Source organism: Strigops habroptila, chromosome 1 (assembly GCF_004027225.2).
Source record: "Strigops habroptila isolate Jane chromosome 1, bStrHab1.2.pri, whole genome shotgun sequence".
NCBI classification, from domain to species: Eukaryota; Metazoa; Chordata; class Aves; order Psittaciformes; family Psittacidae; genus Strigops; species Strigops habroptila.
Window position 1 is genome coordinate 11993430 of NC_044277.2, and position 22749 is coordinate 12016178.

General features: G+C 46.0%; 1 protein-coding gene across 4 annotated transcripts; it reads right to left on the minus strand.

Moving 5' to 3' along the window:
* Positions 1–3148: 3148 nt before the first annotated feature.
* On the minus strand, positions 3149–22714 carry NTAQ1 (N-terminal glutamine amidase 1). 4 transcript variants are annotated; one of them, XM_030507300.1, is made up of 6 exons: positions 22445–22707; positions 22217–22316; positions 21667–21717; positions 19649–19797; positions 19194–19318; positions 3149–3587 (listed from the first exon to the last, which is right to left on the minus strand). In XM_030507300.1, exons 1-6 carry the CDS (start codon positions 22516–22518, stop codon positions 3574–3576), a joined length of 513 nt encoding a protein of 170 aa, XP_030363160.1. In that variant the 5' UTR covers positions 22519–22707; the 3' UTR covers positions 3149–3573. The 4 variants fall into 4 exon arrangements, with proteins under 4 accessions (XP_030363160.1, XP_030363154.1, XP_030363145.1 ...); XM_030507294.1 differs by having other exon boundaries at positions 3149–3590; XM_030507285.1 differs by lacking the exon at positions 3149–3587 and adding an exon at positions 11292–11868 and having other exon boundaries at positions 22445–22714.
* Positions 22715–22749: the final 35 nt, after the last annotated feature.

Consider the following 22749-nt stretch of genomic DNA (forward strand, 5'->3'; position numbering starts at 1 on the left):
GAGCTGTTTTCTAAAAGGCTCTATAAATAACTCGTGGGTTCAAAGGCCTTCCCCTAAGCTGGAAAGAAACTAGTTCACCCCTTGCCATTCTTGATGTGCAATATGCTGTGCTTTTTAGTAGAAAACAGACAAACTAATGTCTTTTTAATGTGTTTTCCTTGGATTGTTTCGGTCATGGTCAGAACAGGCCTTGAATGCTGGAGGCAGCACCGGCAGGTTTTGGGGCTGAGGAGGGCAGACCCAGCCAGGGATGCGACTGCTGAAAGCCAGTGGTAGGGCAGGGAAGGAGCCCACTGCCCGCTTCACACACACAGGATAAACATCCAACCACCCCTGTGGGGTTTGTGTCTGTAGATGAGAAATGCAGTCAGTGCAGGAAATGCAAGTCCCTCCTCTTCACACCATGGATTTCAACTTTAACAGGGCTTTTGAGCACTGAGATAAGCTTGTTCTCACAGGCATGTTGTTTGTGAAGTACCTACAACATGGTGTCTCTGTGGGTAATCAGTGATGGGAACGGCGTGTGTTACAAGCTGTCAGTGACAGCCTAGAAGCCACCTCGCTGCCTGCCTGCTCCTGCGGTGGCTGCAGTTCTGTTTTCTCCTTGCTCTTCCTCCACAGCTGAAGCCTGCGCTTTGTGAGGGGTTTACCTCATGTCACAGCCCAGAAACCTCTTTCTTTCCTTCCTCCTGCTCCAGCGCAGCAGCCTGGCCTGCAAGAAGAGTGTCAGAGGAGGCTGTGCCCCCATGGGGCCATTGCCAGGCTCAGCCTAGGGCCAGCATCTATCCCAACCAACATCCAGCTTGAGCTGATGGGTCCCACTGTGTCTGGTCATGCCTGAAGAAGTATTTAAATGCTTTTCTAGGTTAGGGCCCAGCACGCTGCAGCCTTGCCTTCCCAACATGAGGTGCCTCTTGGTACCACAGCCATCACTCTTACTCCTTGGAGTTTGAGGCACCCTCCTCAGCTGGGGGACATTCTGTTCATGGGTCTCCCACCAGAACCTGACCATGGTTTTCAACATGGGTTCTCTTCTAAATGACTTTCTCCCAGTCTTATTATAGCTTTAGCAGCAAAGTGGAATTTATTCTTTCTTTTTTGGATATAGCTGGAGGTGTAAATCCAGACAAATATAACTCAAGAAGGGGGATCAATGTGTCCGTGCTGCTTGTGTATATAAAGCAACCAGGAGCCCTTTTAAACCTCCAAAACTGAAGTTATTTTATTTGGGTTTTTTTTTTTTCTTGCTTATAGACAATTAAATGGTTCTCCCGGTGGAAGGTAGAAACCTACAATCTTTCTCTTACCACAAACTTTTATATATAAAGCCTCTATTTTTAACCCAATGGTGGGATTCAGGGTTAATGCTCGTTAGATCTGTGTCTAGACAGTTGTGAAAAACAGGAAATGAATTACATTATAGTACGAAAGGAGAATTTAACCTTTTCTCTCCTCGCGCACGCATGTGACTGGGGAAAATATGTTGCTGCGGAGTGTTTTGGAAAGTTTAAGGAAGTAGAAAAATGAGAAGGAAAAAAACATAAGAAACAGAGCTGGGTTTCCACAAGGCCACGTGGGAATTGTTTCATAGAAAATAATGAGCCAGGATCTGCCCTCAGCTACACCCAGGCAGGAATTTGTTTCCTCCAGTCCCTGCGGAAAAGTTGCATTTTATTATTCCCTGCTTATGCTGAACATTCAGGAGAAAAGAAGAGCCAAGTGAACCATCTCATACACGTGGAGCTGTAAGACAGCCGCCGCACGGCACCCGTCCTCGGCACGTGGAGCCAGGCAGAGCGGGTCTGTAACACCTCTGGGTGTAACAGCACCTCTCACCCCTTCTCCTCAGGCTGCCAAAGGCCTCGGGGTCTTTTCTTTGGTATTTACAAAGTTATTTATTTGAGTTAAGAGACTACAAAAATGCAACATTCCCTCAGTTTGGCCCTTCAGGAACAAGGAGCCCGAGGGCTCGCTGACCCCAGGCTGCAGCACAGCGATACTGCTCTATCTGTCAACAGGGCAAGACCTGAGTTTTAGGAGAGTGTTGCAATGAACCCAGGGCACAAATTAAGCCTGAACTAGTGCGGGCAGCTGGTCTGCTCGGGAAGAGCTGGAAAGCAGAGGCCTGAGTGCTCTTTACCCACTTATCCCCCCTGCCCCTGCAAAATGGTGTCTGTTGGGATACATAACACACCACAATCAAAACAATACTACAAGCATAGAATCATAGAATGGTTTGGGTTGGAAAGGACCTTAAGATCATCTAGTTCCAACCCCCCTGCCATGGGCAGGGACACCTCACACAATGTCGCCCAAGGCTCTGTCCAACCTGGCCTTGAACACTGCCAGGGGTGGAACATTTACCACTTCTTTGGGCAGCCTGTTCCAGTGCCTCAGCACCCTCACTGTAAAGAACTTCTTCCTTATATCTAACCTGAGCTTCCTCTGTTGAAGTTTGAACTCGTCACTCCTTGTCCTATTGCTACAGTCCCTGATGAAGAGTGCCTCCCCAGCATCCTTGTAGGCCCCCTTCAGATACTGGAAGGCTGCCCTGAGGTCTCCATGCAGCTTCTCTTCTCCAGCCTGAACATCTTCAGTTCTGTTTCTGCACTCTTTCCTCAGACCCCTAATGCACCCCTAACGGTGTATTTTCAACCCCTTCCCAAGCTCTGCTCCTGGCCCCAGCATGAGCCAAAAGCTGGGAGCCCCAGAAGGCTGCAGAGGCACCAGGCAAGTGCCCAGCTCCATCCTGCACCGATGGCTGCATCTCCCTGTGCCCACTTCTCCCCATCCGCAGCCCTTACCCAGCTAGGCGCTAGCGCAAAGCCCCCCTTTATCTCGTGCACAACTTTCCTCTCATCTGCAGCTCTTTGCTGGAGCCAAATGTTTACGCTCGCTGCACAGGCTGTCAGCTGGCCAGAAACTTTAATATCCCCATGGCAGAGCAACAAAGCCTTCCCAAGGATCCCGCTCAGCCTGGGGTCTGCCGCTCCTGCCCTCCAGGGACCCCGACTGGCTTTGGTGGCTGCTGTGAGCACGGGGGAGAGGGATTAGGTCCTCCTCAGGACTGTTTGTTTGCTTCATTTTATCGTGGTTGCTTTTAATTTTGAAGGCGCATGAAGTGTACGAACCACTGGAATAATACTGTAGTTAATTTTATGGCGTCTTTAGCACCATCCAAAATGAGAAATAAAACCCAGCAAACAAACAACTCCCCCTGCGATGGAGCAATCTAAATAAAGTTTTTTAAGCAGGACAATATTTGCCTGTGCAGTTGTCAATGTTTCCACTGCCAGTTTGTCTTCCTAAAGGAACCAAGCTTTGGCACAGCTTATATCAGGAAAAGATAACATCTTTCAATGTTTCCAAGCGGGTATCGGATGGGGGGGATGATGGGAGTTAAAATCACGCAGAGTGCAGTAAAACACTGGCCTGAGAGCCTCAGAAAGGAAGGGACCTTGATTTATTCAGATTTACTTGCCCATGCTCATGCCACTGAAGGAGGGAGCAGAGCAGGAGCCCCCACAGCACTTACACCCAGGCAGGTAGCAGCAGCCAAGGTGTGGGTCCTCCTCAGGAAGAGCCAACTGCTAACAGAGCAGTGAGGATATAATTTAACACCGCTCATTGCTAATGCTGAGGTGAGCTCAGCAAGCACAGGAACCGATACCCACTGCAAAGCAAGCCATCTGTGTATGCACACATGGAGAGGCACGCAGACACGCGTGTGCAGACATGTAGACACACAATAAAAGCTGTCTTTCAAAAGCCTTGCTCTGTAATGTAAGGAAGGTCAACAGTTTTCCTGTCAGCAGCAGCTCTGCTTGGAGGAGAGGCTTTAGGACATGGCTCATCCTGTGGTGGGGAAGGAATGTTTCTGCATTAATCATGAACCTATTTCTCTTTTTCACAAATGTCTTCTGCCTGATGTAAGTACAGCTTGACAGTCTAACTCAGCCAGAAATGGTGTTTGATTTATGGAGGAGGCGGAAATCCGAACAGAACAGGATGCAAATATTCCAAGGGTCCCTCTCCATGAACACACGTTACCCCTGAGGTCTCTTGGCATTGGAAACTGATGGAGGAACCCCAAAGCTCCTCTTGCTGGTTGCTGTTGTACCCTCTCAGGTATCTCCCCCACGAAGCCACCTTTACCTTGAGCCCATCCTCAGGTTACCAGATTAACTGCTTCAGCTGGGATCTTGCATCCCACTTAATATTTAATCACCCTTTGCCCCCATATTCTTCAGTTGGCAGTGAAACCCTAGCTAGCATGCATGCCACAGCACTGGGGTATTTTATTACAGAAAGCTCGAAACAAAGCTTCCACTTGCTAATCCAGCCGTGCTAATGGCTGTACCACTGCAGCTCCACAGAGCATTCTCCAAACGCATTAAGCAACAGCAAGAAGTAGTTATAACATTATTTGAATCAGCTGGGAGTAGGCTCTACTGCACTACGCAGGCAGGGCAGAGGACCTTACTGTGAGATACAACAATCTCTCTCTCATCTCAGATGAGGCCAAGTGACAGAGAAGATGATAATGCCTCTTTTGGACCACACACATGTCACATGTTGGGCCTCAGATGTCCTCAGCACTGGACAAGCTCCACGTATGGGTTTTTGCCGTGGACTCCACCTGCTAAACCAGGGCATTTGCTCATTGAATGAGCACAAATAATCCCCATTTCTGAGGATTTCCATAAACCCAGCAAGCATCCTGAGTGGGGTGGTAACGTCCTGCCACCTCCATGGCCTGCACTGCCCCTGCATAGTGCCAGCGGCAGGGACACCATGCTCCTGGCAAGGGCTGAGGGTGCGCCCGTGTGGCCGGGGCTGGGCTGAGCCATTCCACAGCCCTGGGTTCCTGTGGCGGTTCAAAGCAGTGAGACCACAGCGAGCACCAGCAGAAAGGTTCCACTGGGGCTCTGCAGATGCTGGGAGGACGACTGCTTCGCTCTGGCTCATGCGGCCTTTGGGGCAAGGCTGGGGTTTTGTTTGCATGCATGGATCCGATCTGTGCGTGGTGTAAGCTTGGAGGGGCTGCCAGGACCGTGTGTGGGTCTTCTCTGCTGGGAATGAAGCCCCTCACTTGGCCTTTCAGATCTCAGAAACACCTAACCGGGGGGGGGGGGGGGGGTATTTAATAATTGTCAATTAAGTTAAATGAGATCAAGGATTAAGGAAACAGTCTTCCCAGTAAAACACCTCTAACAAATATGGCACTGCAAATGGCCTCCAAGTCCCTTCTTCCCAACTTTCTGCTGGGACCAAGGCAGGAGAAAGGCTGGATCCCTGCAGCCGCTCCCAGCACTGGGTATTTTGCTCTGGAGGGAGCTACTTGTGCTCCGTTTATTTTGTAGCAACTCCATGGAACGATGCAGTTGAAAACAAGCCCTGGCCAGACACATACCTTAGCATATTAAAAGGTATTTTTAGTACCTCTGGCAGAGCGGATCAGGCTCTGCTTTTAGCTGTACTAAGACAACTCTATGGATGTTGCTGGCAGCGCTGCATGTTCATATCGAGGTAGCCGCTGGTAGAAGCTACTTGACTAAATAGTCCCATTTCCTTCATGCAGGACACAAACACAGCGCAGATAAAGGCTGGTGGGATTCCTGCCTTCCAGAGGGCTGTTTTTTTTCCCCTAGGAGCATGACTTTGCCTGACAAAAGTTTGAACTGCCGAAGAAAGAGCGTCACGTAGCAAGGAAAAAATACTCTGAATGTCGCCTCCTCGATTTGCGATGACTTTGTTTTTGTGCTGGTATAAATAAAACTGTCACCATTCCATACAGCGGAGTGCTCTGTGATGAGTACAGTATAAATAGCCGAGCTGATTACACTGGCTATAAACAAGGACTGGAAACCCTTGCTTCACCCCAGCAGTGGAAGAGCTTTACAGCTAAATGGTTAAAAGCCGCAGCAGAACATTTTCTCGGGATGGCTCCAAGCGCGGAGCTGGTGCGCTGCCATTTCAGCAGCCAAGCTGAGACGGTGGGAAGCACGCCACCACAATTGCATACTAAAAAGAAGGGAAGGCTGAGATAACTACCATCTTCTCGCTGTGTAGGCCGTTTAAAAAGAAATAACATATAATGATTCCTGCCTTATTGCAGTGTTTGGGTTCCAGATATAGCCTTGCATGGGAAGGCCGGTATGACACTGAACCAGGCCAAATGAGCATTTCCTGCTTTTAAGTAATATGATGTCAGGAATCCAGCTCATCGGAAACACCCTGCTCATGGCCCTCTGCACCAGCACCGGACACTTAAAGCGAGCTTCAGGTGAATAAAGCTGCTTCACTCAGGCTTTGTGAGTGACAGTTCACAGCCCAGGTCCTTTGAATGCTTATTATCGCTATAAAATGAAGCTCGGTACGCCTCATGCCTAAGAAGTGGCTCAGCTCACTCAGAAACTCAGGGACTTGCCAGACGCCTTAGATAACCAAGTAAGATTTGTTTTAGCTGCCCTCAATATCCAAAGTATTTCCTACTGTAAGTATAAGGAAACATTGAGGATACTTAAGGAACCATATTTGTTTATCTTAGGTCAAACTAGAAAGATTTTCCAGAACCACTAGTGCAGCTGCACTTAACTTGTTGAAAGGCTGCATTTGTATGGAGTGCTTCACTTCTGACTCCATGGCCACAAATGAAAGCCTTCACCTAGAGCTGAGCTCCGTGGAAAGGGTGCATGCAGCTGCTGAGCAAATCTGAGCAGATGTCTCCAAACACTCATTCTCTGGGTACGCTTCATTAACCTTGGCCTCAACTGGGCCAGCTCTTGCATAAGGAGTGAGCCAGAAGGGAGAAGAAAATCACCACATTCACTCCCTCACATTTCTGAGTTGGTAATTACCTGAGGAAAGGCAGGCATCCAGACAGGTTTCACTTCAAGAGGAGATGAGATTCTCCAAGCCTTCAGACCCAAAGTGTTGTAGGAGGGCAATCCCACCAAACCTGGAGCCATCTGCTCAGCCAGGTGATGCGTGAAGTGATGCTCTGCATGTGATCACGGGGGACAGCCACCACCTCGGTCATGGACAATGTCTCAGGAATAAGGCATCTGGTGGGAGGTAATTGTGACTACTGCAGGGACACGGTGGGATTTCACATCTCCTTCCTATTCCCTGCTACAGCTTTCTCAGGTCATTCAGTCTACAGCTGTGTCTGATGAAAAAGTGGTAAGATTTGAACTAAAGTCATTCTAACAAAAGAAAAGTGGACCCCAGAGGTGGTCATGTCACAGTAGATGTTTGGAGAGCAACAGTGCTTCAGAGCATGCGTGAGGCTCTGGCTGGCTGATGTGGGGGTGAGAAGAGGCCATGCAGGTCAAAATGTCCTGACCAGGGCTGTCATCCTGGGATCTGGTTCATAGAGACGCACCCCGGTGCCTCTGCCTCCTTCACAGCACAGATCAGATGGCAGTATCCCTGGTACATAAATGCAGCCTCTGAAGTCTGTAAATTGACAGTGAAGCAGTTAGTCTGATGTCCTAGGGGATTTCCCGTTTCAGTAGGGATTGCTAATGCTGAACAGTCCCCCAAACACTGGTAGGTGTTTTGACAAGGCTGCCATATAGCCCTTGATGCGCAGGAGGGACTTGCACTGACATTAGAGACTCAGGCAGTCGAGGGCAATACGTAATCCATTGCCCACAGCCTTGCAGATAGAGAGCACCTCCGCACTGCTGTCAGGGTTATCTTTCTCTAACTGTAGCAGGTACTGGCAGGGCAGAGCCGGCAGGAGAGCAGCTCTGGCCAAGCGTCCCAAACCCATCCACCGAATGCTGACTGCTCTCTCTGCTGGCCAGCGGAGAAATGGTATTTTCTCAAGACTGAGCTGCTCATGTTCGTAAAAATGTGCTGACCAAGCAAATACATGCCAGAAAAAACAAGTTTTTTGTTTTCCTAAAGTCCCAAACAGGCAAATAAGAGAGTGTAATTATCAAATAAACTATATTATTAACTAAAAAGCAGCAGCATAGAAGAGAAAAAGGCAGGAGAGACATGGGTGTCCTACCTCATACTGCAGCTCACTGCATCAATAGCCTGATGAATCTAAGAAGAACCACCCATAAGATAGGATGTTCCCCCATTATGAGTAAAGACTATCAGGGACTTGCCCTATAATGTCTGAAAGTAAAAATGTTGGAGAATTTTCAGTGACCAACAGAATACAGGTGCTGGGAGACCGTAGGATAGTGAGTAACTGACCTGAGGGCAAGGGGGTTTCTCCTGGCTTTGTTTGATGCCTGACTCAAGGATGACCTAGTCTAAAAAGGCACCACTTAGGGGCTTTCAACACATAAATAACTGGACAATAGAAAGATTTCACTGTGGAAAGGACAAGGTAATGAAGGCTGAAAGGGAATGGAAAACTAAGCTGCATTACGAAACCGTTGTAGTGAAAGCAAATAAGCAGATCATCTTTGTGCTGGACACAGTGGGACATCGTCTGGACAAAGAAGATTGAAAGGCTCAAGGCTATCGACAGCGTGAAGTACAGCTGAGCATGCGCTGATCCTGCAGTGCCAGTGCACCCCAGCAGTAATGCCAAAGCTTTCATGTTATTTCCTATCTCACAGCAGCACCGGCCCAGCTCCCTGCAGCAATCCCTGCAGCACTGCTTTGGCTGGGTAGCTGTGCATCTGGGGACCACCAAGTCTCGCTCTGCTGTATGGTGTACCCCATGCATATGCACACCCGTGGTATAAAGTCGCTTGACTCTCAGGTGTTTAAATACATCTACGATCTCAGAGCTGGTAATTAGTGGTAATTAGTGGCAGTGAAGTTGCCTCCTCACCATCAGCTTTGCAGCGGTGGTTCTTTGCTTGTGCTTCTGACATGTGCTGCTTCTGCAGGTGCTCAGCAAAGCAGCTCTCAGCAAACTGCTTTTCTGTCTGCAACTTGTGGGGCTCAGTGAGTAACCTGTGCCAGTGGAGTCACCTCACACACCAGTCTGAGCTGACGGCAGAAAGGTTAAACACAGCAAGTTCCCCAAAACAGTCAGGACAAGGGTTAATTGGAGAGAGAAAGGAGCAAAGAGAGAAGGGAATTCACTAAGCCCCTCTGATGGGACATGCAGGCTAATGAGCTTTAGAAAACAGGCTGCTCTCTGCTAATTGTGGTGAAACAAGCAGCTCCTCCTCCTATTTGGGCCCTAAATGAGGACTTGGTGCACTCCTGAATTCTGCTTTTCTCATAGCACAGCTTCTGAAATGACGATGAAATGCCACCAGGCCTGAAGGGCTACAAGGGAGAGCACCACAGTATCAACACCCTCAGCACCGAGTGAAATCATTCTCTGGCTTTTGCCGATCCCTGTGGAATGACAACTTCCTGAAAGAGCTACAAAAAGATAGTTAATTCTAGAAAAGCTCTCATGACACCCCCCAGCTTGCTACATGCAAAATTAAGCATCTGTTCAGCATGATGAGACAGAATTGGTGGGGTTTTTTAACTTTTATATTCTGAATAATGGTTCTGACTGTTCTCCTTAACAGCCTTGATCCTGAAACTAGATTAAACCAGGCAAATTCTTGTCTCTGAGCCTCGCTGAAGGGAGCATGTCATGGATTTCAGGCACTGGAAACCAGCTGAGGTTGGCAGCTCAGTATTCAAATCAAATGACATACTCAAGTACAGAGGGATGAGAACCTAATGTTCTGCAACAGCTTAAAGGGTCTGTTGAGCAATGAAGAGGAACACTGTGTATGTGAGATGCAATCACTTACTTGAAGGATAAAAAGTGCTTAGCATAACCTGCTCATCTAAACTGTGGATCTTTAAACTCCCAGTTCTGCTGCTAACCTGGACAGTGGTGGGTTGTCATCCATACAGAGCTGAGCAAGCAAACTGCTGCTGCTGGGCACATTCACAGCCAGTCTTGACAGAAGTAACACCACCTTCACTCACTCAGAGCATGGCTGCCACATCAATGTCATGCAGAAAGAGCTGCTGTTTCATCCAAACACAAGAAATCAGACCTTTCAGAGGTGTATCTGGTTAAATTCAGAGCTGGATTTAAGCTCAGCAGAGCTCCAAGCACCAGTTTATCAGGAACACCGAGTTCCATCATCTCAATCTCTTCCGGTTGAAGCTGGTTCACAGAAACAGAAACTACAGAGCAACTCTCCCACTCCGCAGATGAGCGGCACCTATCCATAGTCCATGCTGGCACCCAGGGATCCAGGGGATAGCAGCCTATCTGCACAGCAACCAGCCGTGCTGGTCTGGCCACAGGATGTGCAAGTTTCTACACTCAGCCAGCCCTTATGACACAGAAAAAGAGATGTCTGGGTGAAGTAAATCAGTCCCGCTGTTGTTCAATGGTCTGTCACTGCTGTTAATGTGCGGAGTAAATTCTCTGGAACTGATGGGAGATACAGTCACACAGTATGTATAATAACAATACACCTGTGTAACAGTAATATACAGAAGTATCTTTGATGTTTTTGAAGCTTTCTGTACTTACAAATAAAATGATCCCTTAATACTCACAACCACCACTGTGCTTTTCCTCGCCAAGACCAAAGTCCACCACACATTTGTTGTAGTCTCAATCCCACCAAGTTTCCAAGGCCTGACTGAATAAAGCCCTGAGCAGCACAGTCTGACCCAATTTGAGTATGAATTATTCTACCAGTCTGTAACTCTATGATATGCTACTATATCAAGTAGAACAGATCCAAACCCAGAGAATTAAACACCCCATTTATGGCTATTTCTGTAATCCCATGTTTTTAGGGCACTCTCTGAGACGTGGGAGACTGCTCCAAGCTCCAAATCAACACGATGGCTTTCCTGGGTTCCCCTGCAAGGATGCAGCTTGGCATCACCTCTAAGGAAATTCAGCAGCAAGCAGCCCTGTATGGTGGAGGCTTTCTCATTCCCTTCCCCCCAGCCATATGTCCCAGCTGATTTCCTTATACCAGCAGCTGTCTGACCTCATGACAAGCCAGTTCAAGGAGCTAAGACCCAGAAAAAACCCCCCATCCTTCTTCCTGTCGTTTTAGCTTCCTCCCCTGGATTACCATGGGGCCAGACAAATGCCAAGTGCAAGCACATGGGGGAAGGTGAGACCAGCAAGTGCTAAGAAGGAAAAGCAACTGCATCTTCCAGCAAGTGTCAGCACTGGGACAGTTTAACTGAAATGGCAGCACATTTAGTTCTCCCCTTGTACAGCACAAAATCTTAGCTACTTATCTGGTTTTACGTAGCGCTTGGGAGTTCATACTACTAAATCTGTCTTCCCTTTGTGGGTCTGACCTTTAGGCTTCTGCTAAATAAGGCCCAATTGATAAAGTTGGTGACTAAATGGAGATGCACCGTCTGTTCTATAAGTGATAGGAATCATAACACAAAGCAAACACACTGCATCTCACTTCTAAAATGTGGTGACATGTAGCAAGTTGAGCTACACTGTTCAGTGTTTTATGCATATATTTTTCCAAAAGCTTTTCTTACAGCATGCAAATGCTCTTTTCAATTTGGGCACAGTAGATGGAAAAATGATCTGCTTATGGTGGGATGTCTGCTTTTGATTTGACAGCAAAAAACAAGTTCCTTTTTACATAATCAAAATAAAAGTTTTTATTCAGTGCATGATATTTCTGATCGGGTATTCCACCTTCCCAAGTACTTACTCCATGTAGAGAAATGTAAACCATAAATATGACAAAAAAGCAGCAAAACACTGAGAACAGAAGCAGGGAGAAGATCTTTGTTCGCTTCACTGTCCTTCCAAGGAATAGCTGTAGTCAGTCTGTCTGCCAAATCGATGTACGAAGTCCGGAAGGGGGAACACTGAGCCCCATCCCACTTTGGGATTCATACTGATGAAATCATCCAAGTTCATCTTGGAGTCTAAAAAAAAAGACCAGAAACGGGAAATATTTAAGTTCTTGTTGCAGCTTCTGTAGCACAGGTATATTGCTATCCAGAGAAAGTCCCAAGACTCCTCTTTGATAGTTCAGTTCAAAATAGCAAAGAGTTCACAGCACATTTGCTGAGCAGCAGCCCAGCAGGATTCTGAAAATTGTACAGTGCTCTGAAAACATCTATTTCCAGCCTCCAAAATGTTACTTTTGCCCCCTGTAGTCTTCCTGCATTCACACCAATGTCATTACTTAAAAGCAGGGGAGGTATTATTCCCCCACTAAGTTCTGAACCAAAGTCAACTGAGTCAGCTTTTGCATTGACTCAGAGGAGCTGGGTCAGAGCAGCAGCCAGACCTGGAACTTGCTTAGTACCTCTCGGAAGCGATTAGCCCCTTGGCAAACCTACCATTTGTGACTCCCCAGACTACAGGATCTGCTTACCCTCCAGCCCTGAACCTGCACACCAGTGCATTGCAAGGCCAGAACACACACACCAGAGGAAATGTGTGACTAACCCAGCCCATAGCCCAGAGGGATGCTCAGGTGAAGAAGGGCACCAACCTAGGCTGGGGCAAACATGCGTTTGTTTGAATCCTGAACCACTGAATGAAGTCAGTAACCATGACTGCTCTTTGCCAGGAGTTTGATCTGCTCCGACCCCTGCAGAAGAGGTGGGAACTATTCTGTCCCTCCTGTAGATCCCAGAGAGCTCAGTGGAAAGTGCTGGTGTGCAGTTTTGGGTTTAGGTGCCCTATACATTCTTTTTCTGGAGCTGGCCTGGTGCAAAGCTTTGCTATCCCATGCTGAGCAAAGGTTTCTGATTCCTCAGCCTCTTCAGCTCTGACTACAAACATCCCTGGACTACTTCTTTTATGTTCTCACCGACAATCTGTGCACATAATCTTTTTAAATGCCCATTAAAAGAAAACTGGATGAGAATGAGGTTAAAGAACAGAGTGGGAGAGCCATTGGATTTACTGTTATAGCTTTGCCACTGTATTTATATATTTATTTTAACATGGATGATTCATGTGTGCATTTAAGGATTAAGAACTAAACATGTGTAGGCTCTAAATGAATTGATTATAAAACATATAGGATGGAATTTGCTTCAGCTGCAAAAACCTTGTGTAATCAGGCTGCAAAAAGCTTGTGTAATATGGACAACATAAGCAAGGAAGGGAAGACAATGTTCAGGAATCTCAGAATCAGGAGTCCCATCCATTAATCCAGCCCTGAAGCCTCTGTTTGCACCACATCTACACCAGGGGACAGCTTTGTGATTTGCCTAATCCCAGCTCTCAACACTTCTGAGGTCAGGCCCCTAACTCTTTTCTTGTTAACCTGTTTGGACTCCGCACATGGAAAATCCTTGTGTCCAGCCAAGCATGGTCCTGCTGCTGAAGTGAGTCTGGCAGAACAAGGCCAACTCCTGCCTGACTGGGTGGGAATTTAAAACAGCACAAGCCCAGATTTGCTGTTGTAGGTTGGTAACAGCGAGTAGCAGTTAACAGCTCTTGCTGGTAGCCTGGTCAGCCTGTTTTCCAATTCCCAACTTGCCTTTTCCTCCCACTGCTTTATGTGCACTGAGCATAGTAATTTCATAGAGCTGTTCTGTGACTGGTAAAGAAGCCCAAAGGGGATTGTTCCAGTAGAGTTACAAACACAGCTGCTGCTGTAAGAAACTTAAAAGTTGCTGTCACATCGCCTGGAGGAAATTAAATACTCTCTTAAATTCAGAAGGATTATGGCAGAGCATCACACAGTGCATCAGAGAAGTTTAATGAAAGGAAAAACTGTTTTAACAAAGCAAAGCAGATTGCTGTGAAGAGCGGACGAACAGTCGGTAGATGGCACTGAAGCAGTATGAGATCCAGCCATAGGAAAAAGGGCAGTGAGACCTCTCCTGTTTCATTCGGGTGATAACAGTCTCTCTGTGCTGCTCTTTTTACTCATGTGCTGTATCTGAATGTCATGCATGTTATATTAGACCTTGCAGCTTTAAGAAAAACGCATAAGCACACCACAAAGTCCTCTTCCTGAAGCAGAGGACAAGTGGCAAACAGCAGAATTTACAGAAGAGCCATCTGGATGCTATAGTTGACAAACCAAGAGGATTGCTCCCCAAAAGCAAGCAGGAGCATGCTTTATAGAATATTCATACAAGGTCAAGAGCAGCAGAATTGAAGAAAGAAATCATTAAGATTTACATTACACTTCCAGTCCTCCTGAGGTGCTGCAGCTATTCTGTTAGCTTGCATTTGTGCACGCTCAGAGCTGCTCTTCCTCTTGGACCAAACCCACTTTGTCACACACGCATGCTGTCCATGAGCTCCAGCTGCTGCATTCTGGGATTCTTGCATCGCTTCATTTTTGCAACCAAGTCTGACACTTTTGTCCCGAGCAGGTATGAATTAAGAGGCCACACTCTGCCAGATGGCATTGCTAGCCAGGATACTTGAGGCTTCTGCCAGCAGTAGTTAGAGAGCAATGTTTCAGCCAAGCCTCGGCTTGGCTCGCAGACCTTGGACTAACTCTGCATAACGGCAGTGCCGAAGGGCTGCTGGAAGTGAGCAAGACTGAAACAAAGCCTCCAAGATCAGCTCTGCTGCTGCCTAACCTTGGGGGCACCTGAAATAGAATCACAGAATCAACCAGGTTGGAAAAGACCTTTAAGATCATCAAGTCTAACTATTCCCCAGCACTGCCAAGGCCACCACTAAATCATGTCACTAAGATTGGGCTCTTTAGATTTGCATAGGTGTCTATAGATCTCTCTAGATCCCCCTTCCTTGCAGGGGCAGGGAGAGGAGTCTTTTTGCAGGCTCTTACCACACTCAGCTGGAGGGCACTGGCCCCACAGCCAAGACATAACTGACTGCAAACCATCCTGGTCCATCTCAGTGTAAAACAAAAGCCCATCAGCTTACATGATCTTTCACAGAAACTGGTATAATTTCAGTAAGTCACTCACGGAACTTAGATACTTCTATACTTAGTTGTACCTTTACTGCCTTTATCCTGACTTGACTCTTTACTTCCACAAAAGCTCATGAAATAAGGACTTAACCTGACAGACTGGAGTTTTATTCTCAAATGAGAGGAGCAGAAGGTTCCCATGAAGTGCATATGAGCTACTTACATCTGTATTGGTGCCTCCTTTTTGCTTTCACTAGGACAGAAAAGCATCTCCCCGGCCTCTGCCTAGCAGCTTGCCTGTTCCATAGATGTCATACACAGTGCTTCCAGAACTCCTCAGCTGTCCTACTCATGCTCTTCAAAACAAAACAAACCCAAACAAGTGAAACCCCATCATTTATGGCCACCAAGGATTTTAATAAGAATAAAAAGAACAAAAAGCCTTTACAAATCAATCCTGCCAGTGCGCTACCAAACACCTGGGGAGAGCCGAAATCCAAACCAGTGCTTTTCAGTGCTGGAGCTGATGCTAACAGTTAAGCCATAAGACCATCTGTTCCAAGTAATTCTGAAACGCACCTTGCAAGCTGTATTGTACAGAGGCTTGCCGTAAGGAGGGCTGATCTCATCAGGGCTCAAACTAAGCAGAATCAGACCTTGTTAAACTGTGGAAAGAAGACTTAAAATCCCAGCCTGTGCGCACCAGCCCTGGAACAACGAATCTGTGCACCAAATCGCATCTTGGTTTTGTATTTGAACAAAATACCAGACTGAACCTTGTTTTCTTTCAATAGGAGGCCACTGGCAACCTCTTCTGCTGCAGCTCAGGTATGCTTATTCCAGCAGAAGATAGGGCTGGGTTAGAAGGCACCATGCACCCAGGTAGGTTGGTCAACTTCTCCTAGCACACACAGCAACAGAGCAGAGGCCAGAGCAATGCCAGTAAGAAACACAGGGGCCTGGTGCTAGGAACCAGCTAGAGCAGAGCCAGATCCAAATCCAAAAGGCTAATGCTTAGCATACGAGTTCTGGTGAGATACTGAGGAGTTTGAGGGCTTTCTGTTTAGTTATTTAGTTTGGGGTTGTTTGCTTTTTGAAAAAATAATGCTTTAAAAAAAGTCACCTAATTCCAGCTTCAATGTTTTTAAGCATGAATTGGGATTTAGGACTCATTTTAGAAGGTTTATTTTCCAACACCACGAGCAGCACAAAGACAGTTGAAGAATTATTCCTTTGAGTTAGTCATAGTTAAAAGAAAAATGCTGAATTGGTGACTGGTAGAGATTCCTTGATTCAATTCTAAAAGCAATTTCATGGTCAAACATTTCCTGCTATACATCATAAGAAAGGATCACTGGTCCCAGTCTCCTGTCCTAGCTCCACACCGGGCAATTACATTAGCTTACTGACGGTCCTATGTAGTTTACATTTGACTTTGATACTAAAGAATTTTCTTTTCCAAAGTGCTATATTCAGGCTTAGCAGCTGCTCTGCTCTGCAAGAGGCAGTATTTTAGTACCAAGAGCAAACATTCTGGTCTTTTAAGTTAACTAAAAGCTTTAAAACCCAGTGGAATAGGAAGAGCAGTGTATATAAATGTAACTAATATGCTTCAACACATAGCAAATTGCATCAACAGAATAGTACCAGAGCGCTGATTGTCTTTAAATACCAAGAGCTCATGGGCACATTTATTTTTAAGAGCATAATGCTAATGTATTAAAAGAAGGACTAATATATTTTTGTTGTATTTTTCCAGTCCTCAAACATTTGCTGTAATTGTAAGCAATTTAATCTCATGCAAACACAAATTATGAGGGAAAGCAGAGTACTCTAAGTGAGACGGCAGTGAGAGAACAGTTATCTGCAATGGAATTTGGCATGGACATGCACATTAATACCCCAGGCTCTTTTATGATAAAAAAATATGTTTGCCACCCAGTTTTCCACCAAGGTTAAAATAAGTCACTTTTATGCCTGATAAAACCATGCTGAGACATTACCAGTCTCTGAAGGGAAAGAATTACCAGCTCCACTTGTTGACAGCAGTGCCTTCTAAACCTGTATGTTGGCCTGCAGGACACGTACTCAGGTAAAGAAGCAGGGGGCTTAGATTCAGCTAAAAGTTAAAGTAAATGTGTGTTCCACAACCATTAAACCCAGATTCCTCACTGACTGACAGCACTGGGCACACTGAAGCATGCATCATTGTAACTCACATGAATACAGGGAAGACAAAATTAAGCTGGAGGAACTGGTACTGAATGAAACACATCCTAGATCGGATACAATCTATTCCTGCTCTTGCCCAGATGTTGAAGCTACCTAGTGACTGACCTTCCACCTTCAGTGTGTGTAGGGTAACCAGTTTCTTTCAGCCAACTGACCAGGAGACCAGAGTGCATCAGCACAGAGCTGGAATACTGTATTCAGTCTGGAGCATCCCAGTACAGGGAAAAAAACAAAACACTGCCATACTGGAGCGAGCCCAGAAGAGGAACATCAAGTTTTTTGGGGTGGGAGAACATGATAGTCAAGGAGAAGCTGTGAGAAACTGGGTCTGTTCAGTCTTAAACAGAGATGAAGGGGAGACCTTGCTGCTGTCTACATCTACCTGATCAGAGGACACAAGACGGAGCCAGAGCTGCCTTGGAGGAGGCTGGTGACAGGACAAGAAGCAAAAAAGCAAGTTGGAACGTGGGAAATTCCAATTACATGAAAATAGGAAAGTTTTATTTATTTTACCATGACAGTGGTCAAATATTGGAGCAGATTGCCCAGAAAGGTGATAGATTCTCCATGCCTGGAGGTGTTCAAGATTAGACTTGGGACAGAGCCCTAAGGAACCCCTGTTTTGAGCAGGTGTTGGACTGGATGACCTATGGGTGTTTCTGCCAGCATGGCAAGGTACAGAGCAAAGAAATAAAGCATACGAGGAACAAAGACTTATGTATCTTTTACTATCTACCAACATCACAGAGGCAATCTGGAAGTTGGTTGAGACCACGTGGCTGCTGCTCACCAGTGAGATAAAGCTCAGCCAAACACGACAGATAAGGGGAGAGTTACAGGATCTGCAGCTATGGAGTCATTTACTACAGCTGGAGGAACATGGACACACCTGCAACTGTTTGGGTCATTCTGCAGCTTACTATCCATGAGTAGTTCTTTCTACTCTTTTGATTTGAATAGAACTATTCCACCTTCCTGGTATGGCCTGATCTATATTCCTTACACTTTCATTAGCTCTTCATTATCACAACAACAAGGTTTCCACAGGCAAAAAGCCTCCAGTGCCTGGGAGGCTCCAGCTAACAGTGAACTGTGAATTGCAGTTCAGGCATTCTCCACTTGCTGCACTACCTTTGTTGAAAAGTTTACTGGAGATAAGGACCAAAATACAGAATTTAAGGTGCTTCACAACCTGAATTGTCTAGAAAATACCTAAAGCTTCATAATGAAGACTAAAGAGGTGCTCTTGCCCACAGTCATGATTCATTCTACTCTAGCGTGAAACACCAAGCCTCTATAGGAGCCAAAGACTGAGGATTAACTTCCCAGCAATTTAAAACCACAATAAACTTGGATTTAAACACAAAAGATGTTTCTTTGACCCTGCCTTCTCTAACAAACACACAGCAGTGCTGCATTATTAATAAAGCAACAAAACCAAACATGTAGAGCAGTAACATGAATACTCCTTCAAAGCACAACTTCACTATGCTTTCCCTCATCTGGGAGGAAAACCAGAGAACAAACAAACACATGGCAAATGTTAGCCAGCTTGCCAAACACATGATTAGAATAAGCTGAAGTGCTGTGTGATAAGAATGGTTTATGCAGCTCTACACAGGAGACAGCAAGTCTTCACTTCTCTCTCTACTTGGGCCAGAGGCTATTATGCAGACTAACACTTAAAAGAGGCTTAAAGCTGGGGGGAAAATGATTTGCAAGTTTGCCTTAAAGTGTCCTCAGGTCCATTCACCTGGTAGAGAACTTGCTCTGGCAGGATGGGACCTGCCAGCTGAAGTGTGGTATAATAAGCATGTTAAAAATTCACTTTATGACCCCCTAAGCAAGTTATTTGGCCTCTCTGCTTCAGTTCCCTGCTGTAATGAGAGGACAGCGTTACTTACCTCTTGTTCTCTGCTCAGCTTATGAAGATCAGTAATTAATGAGTAATTCATGTTTGATAATGCTAACTGCGAGGAGGAATGCTAGACTGTACATGTTCAGAAAAGGAAGTGCCAAATGCTTCACAGACATATGAAATATGAAGCTATCTGGATGTGCTTCTGGACACACATTATGGAAGCATATCCATTTCTTGTGTGTATCTTGGACTATGTCATTCAATGTTTTAAGCAGGAAAAATGAGCTCTGGCAGCTTACCTGCAGTTTCAATGCAAGGGTACGAAGGAGGAGGTTTCTGCCATTTCCCATTTGCATCTTTCATGTGAGATCTGTCTGAAGCAAAAGTCTTCAAGTACAAATCTGCTCGAATCATTCGGATTTTCCTAAATAATAATGCAAAACTGCATCAGAAGATGCATGGATACAATACTGCATCAAGTCACTTACAACAACAGCTCTTTCATCCCACCAAGGAACATTCATTTCATTAAATACATAAATCACAAATATTGTGCCAAGCAGTTAACAAGCAACTGCAGTGTGAAAGAAAAAGGGTTTTGATGACTAAGGTTAAGAGCTTGAGAAAAATAACACAGTGCATTTATTTTACTGGAGTATAGCACAAACCCCTTTGTCACTACACATCCACAAAGAGAACTTCAACTTTAATTTCATGAAATAACAGTCATGGTCTTTATGTTTTATATCATCACCTGTGAAATTCCGGACGAAGGCCATCATCCAACCTAAAGGCCTCCACACTGTACACGTCAAAAGGACATGGGAACGGCAACACTGTGTCGAGATCATAAATGAAGTTCTGCTCCCCGCTGGAAACGTGAAGTAGAATGACATGGTAGTCCTGGGAGAAAGGGTAATTGCCATGAGTTAAACAGCTTTAATGAGAGACTGGCAAAGGGAGGGGAAAAGAAATGCTTCCTAAAAGCAGAAGCTACAGATCCCTTCTCTAAATCCTGTGTCCTGCCCTTGAACTATTAAGTCCATAACATTTCTGGCACCAGATTTCCCAGTGTCTGTCTCGCCCACTGTCCCTTTCAAGAAACCTTGCTATTCCCCCCATTCCTTTGCAGCCTCCTTTGATTTAAGCCTGGACAGCTAATCTGAAGTGTACACTACTCCAAAGAAAAAGCAAATCTCTTCTATGTCCTGCACCAACACACAGAAGTTCAGTGGGATAAGCTTTTTTGTCTTGGACAAAAATAAATAAAAGCTCACAACAATACATGATGATAGCTTAACACTAAGATTATCTAGTGATCTCTTAATAAGAGACATTGTACCTGTTTGCAGTAACACAGTCTGTGAATTTGGAGTGTTTAGCTGCCAGAAGCACCTGAAAACCAGCACGCAACTGAAAAAGCAGCAGATGGCCCACATCAAGAGGACTGCCAGAGAAAGATATTCCTGCAGCAGCTTTTGAAGCTGGGAAGAAACACCTATACCATACTTTTTCAAGGTAACTATCTTGTCTCGACACTTGAGTTGTATGTTTCTTACAAGTTAAGGAATAAAACTGCACCTCACAAGTTTGTGGTGGAGGTTTGGAGACGCTGCAGTTACTTATGTTAGGTGTTAGGTACGTACACTGCTGTGTTCCAAAATTAAACTGAAGGTAGCTGTTAACAGCTTACTAAAGCTTACATTAAACCCACTCACAAAAAGAGTTTGAAACAGCGTCTTTTGGCACTTTCAAGATTAAACAGAACCACAAAGGGATTGGAAGGAAAAAGATCTTGGGCAAACTACTTTGCCAGACTAATATATATATATATCTGTAACTGTATGCAATGATATTTAGAAGAACCTGTTACAGAGTATAAGATAAATCAACTACAAGCTTTACATGTCCTATGATCCACTGAAACATCCAAATTAAAACACCTTTTGATCCATGAACTTTCATGAGACATCCACATTCTGCAGTGGCCTTTCCTGACTCTCCTATTCCTTTTGAGATAATCTTTGATTTCCTTAAATGAAACCTTTTTTTTTGTGCTATGAACATACTGATATCTTGGGAGAGAATGAAAGAAATTCTGTAGTGGCAATTACTGAATGACATTAATTTGTTAAATGACACTCCAAAGCCACCATTAATGGGTAAGTTTAGTTGCTCACACCTGAATACACACATTGCTTATTTTTCTATCCTCTCTCAGGTCTACATGGATATTTCATCCATCTACTACTTACAAGTACAAACATCTACTTCAAATTCTACAAAGCTGGTAACCTCAGCAACACCCAGATAATAATCTTACCAGTGCTAAGGTTTATCACCTGTAGATCTTACCGACTGTCTCGCTGTTGATTTATTGTGAATGGTAAAAAGGAGCACCAGATTTAGGCTCTTTATAAATCTGTTGTAAAAGATTACATATTAATACAAAACTATAGAATGGTTGAGGTTGGAAGTGACCTCTGGAGGTCATCTGGTCCAACCCACTGCTCAAGCAGGGACACCTAAAGCCAGCTACCAAGGACCACGTCCAGATAGCTTCTAAGTATCTCCTAGGATGGAGATGTCACGACCTCTCTGAGCAACCTGTTCCAGTGCTCCATCACACTCACTGTAAAACAACATGCTTCTTTACATTCAGGTGGAACAGTCTGCTGCAATAAAGATGACCAATGCTGCCCATGCCTGATCCTGCAGCTATCAACTACAGAAGCACGCACTCAAAATTAGTGAGAGAACAGAAAGCCTTACCCAGACAACAGGCTCGTCTCCATGTCCCGATTTCTGCTTCCAGAGTGGAATCTGAAAGTTATAAGTGAATAAATCTGAACTGAATAAAACCTTTCAATTTAATACAGATTCCCTTGGGATTAATTGGTTTGTTCTTTGCCAACCTATCCGCTTCCACAGCTCATGCTGCAGTCAGAAAAACATCTCTCATTTCTATCTTTCAGGAGCATGAAGTTGGAGATACCATTCTGGATAACATCATCATCCTCCTAAATTGTCAGATCACAGGGAAGAATGCTCATAGGAACACTGTGCCTCTTCCTATTGTCCTGAATGCACCTGGGTACGGATCTCACAAGGTATGGTTTGCAGGTCTCTGAGCCAAAGTGAGCTACATGAGGGGTTTGGACCATGTCTCACAGGTTGGGCTGCAGAATAGAGCCCTGTGAGCATCTCTCACCTATGCCAGGCTGCAGTCTAAAGCCCCAGACCACGTCTCACCTGCACCGGGCTGCAGTCTGAATACCTGAACCTCTCATAGCTGCATCCACATCACCCCCCATTGACTCACCATCCTCCTATCATTGGAGATGAAAACAGCATAAAACTCTTCTGTCGGGTACCGGTCCTGACTCCTGATGTACTCGCAAAGTTTCCAAACGTTTTCCTCACTGTAAAACACGAGAATTGATTATTTTGGTTTAAATAATCAACGCGGGAGCAGGATCCCGCCTCAGGGGGTGCGGATCCCACCACCCGGCTCCCACCCGCCCCTCGCTCCGGCGCGGCCGGCCCTTACCAGTAGCAGCTGGTGTAGGGGCAGGCGGGGCGGGGCGGCACGGCCGGTTCGTAGGCGGCCGCGGGCCGCGCCATGGCCGGGCTGTGCGGGGGGTGAGGGCGGCGCAGGAAGCGCGGGGCGAGGCGGGAGCCAGAGGCTACGGCTTCGCCGAGGGAACGCGGCCGCGCGGCGGCACCGCCATCCCGGCTCTGCGGCCCCGCGGCGGTCCCTTTAGCAGGGCGCAGAGGGACGAGGAGCCGCCGGCTGCTGCATGCGGGGAGAGCGGCCCCTTTAAGCGGAGGCCCCGCCCCTTACCGGCGGGAAGC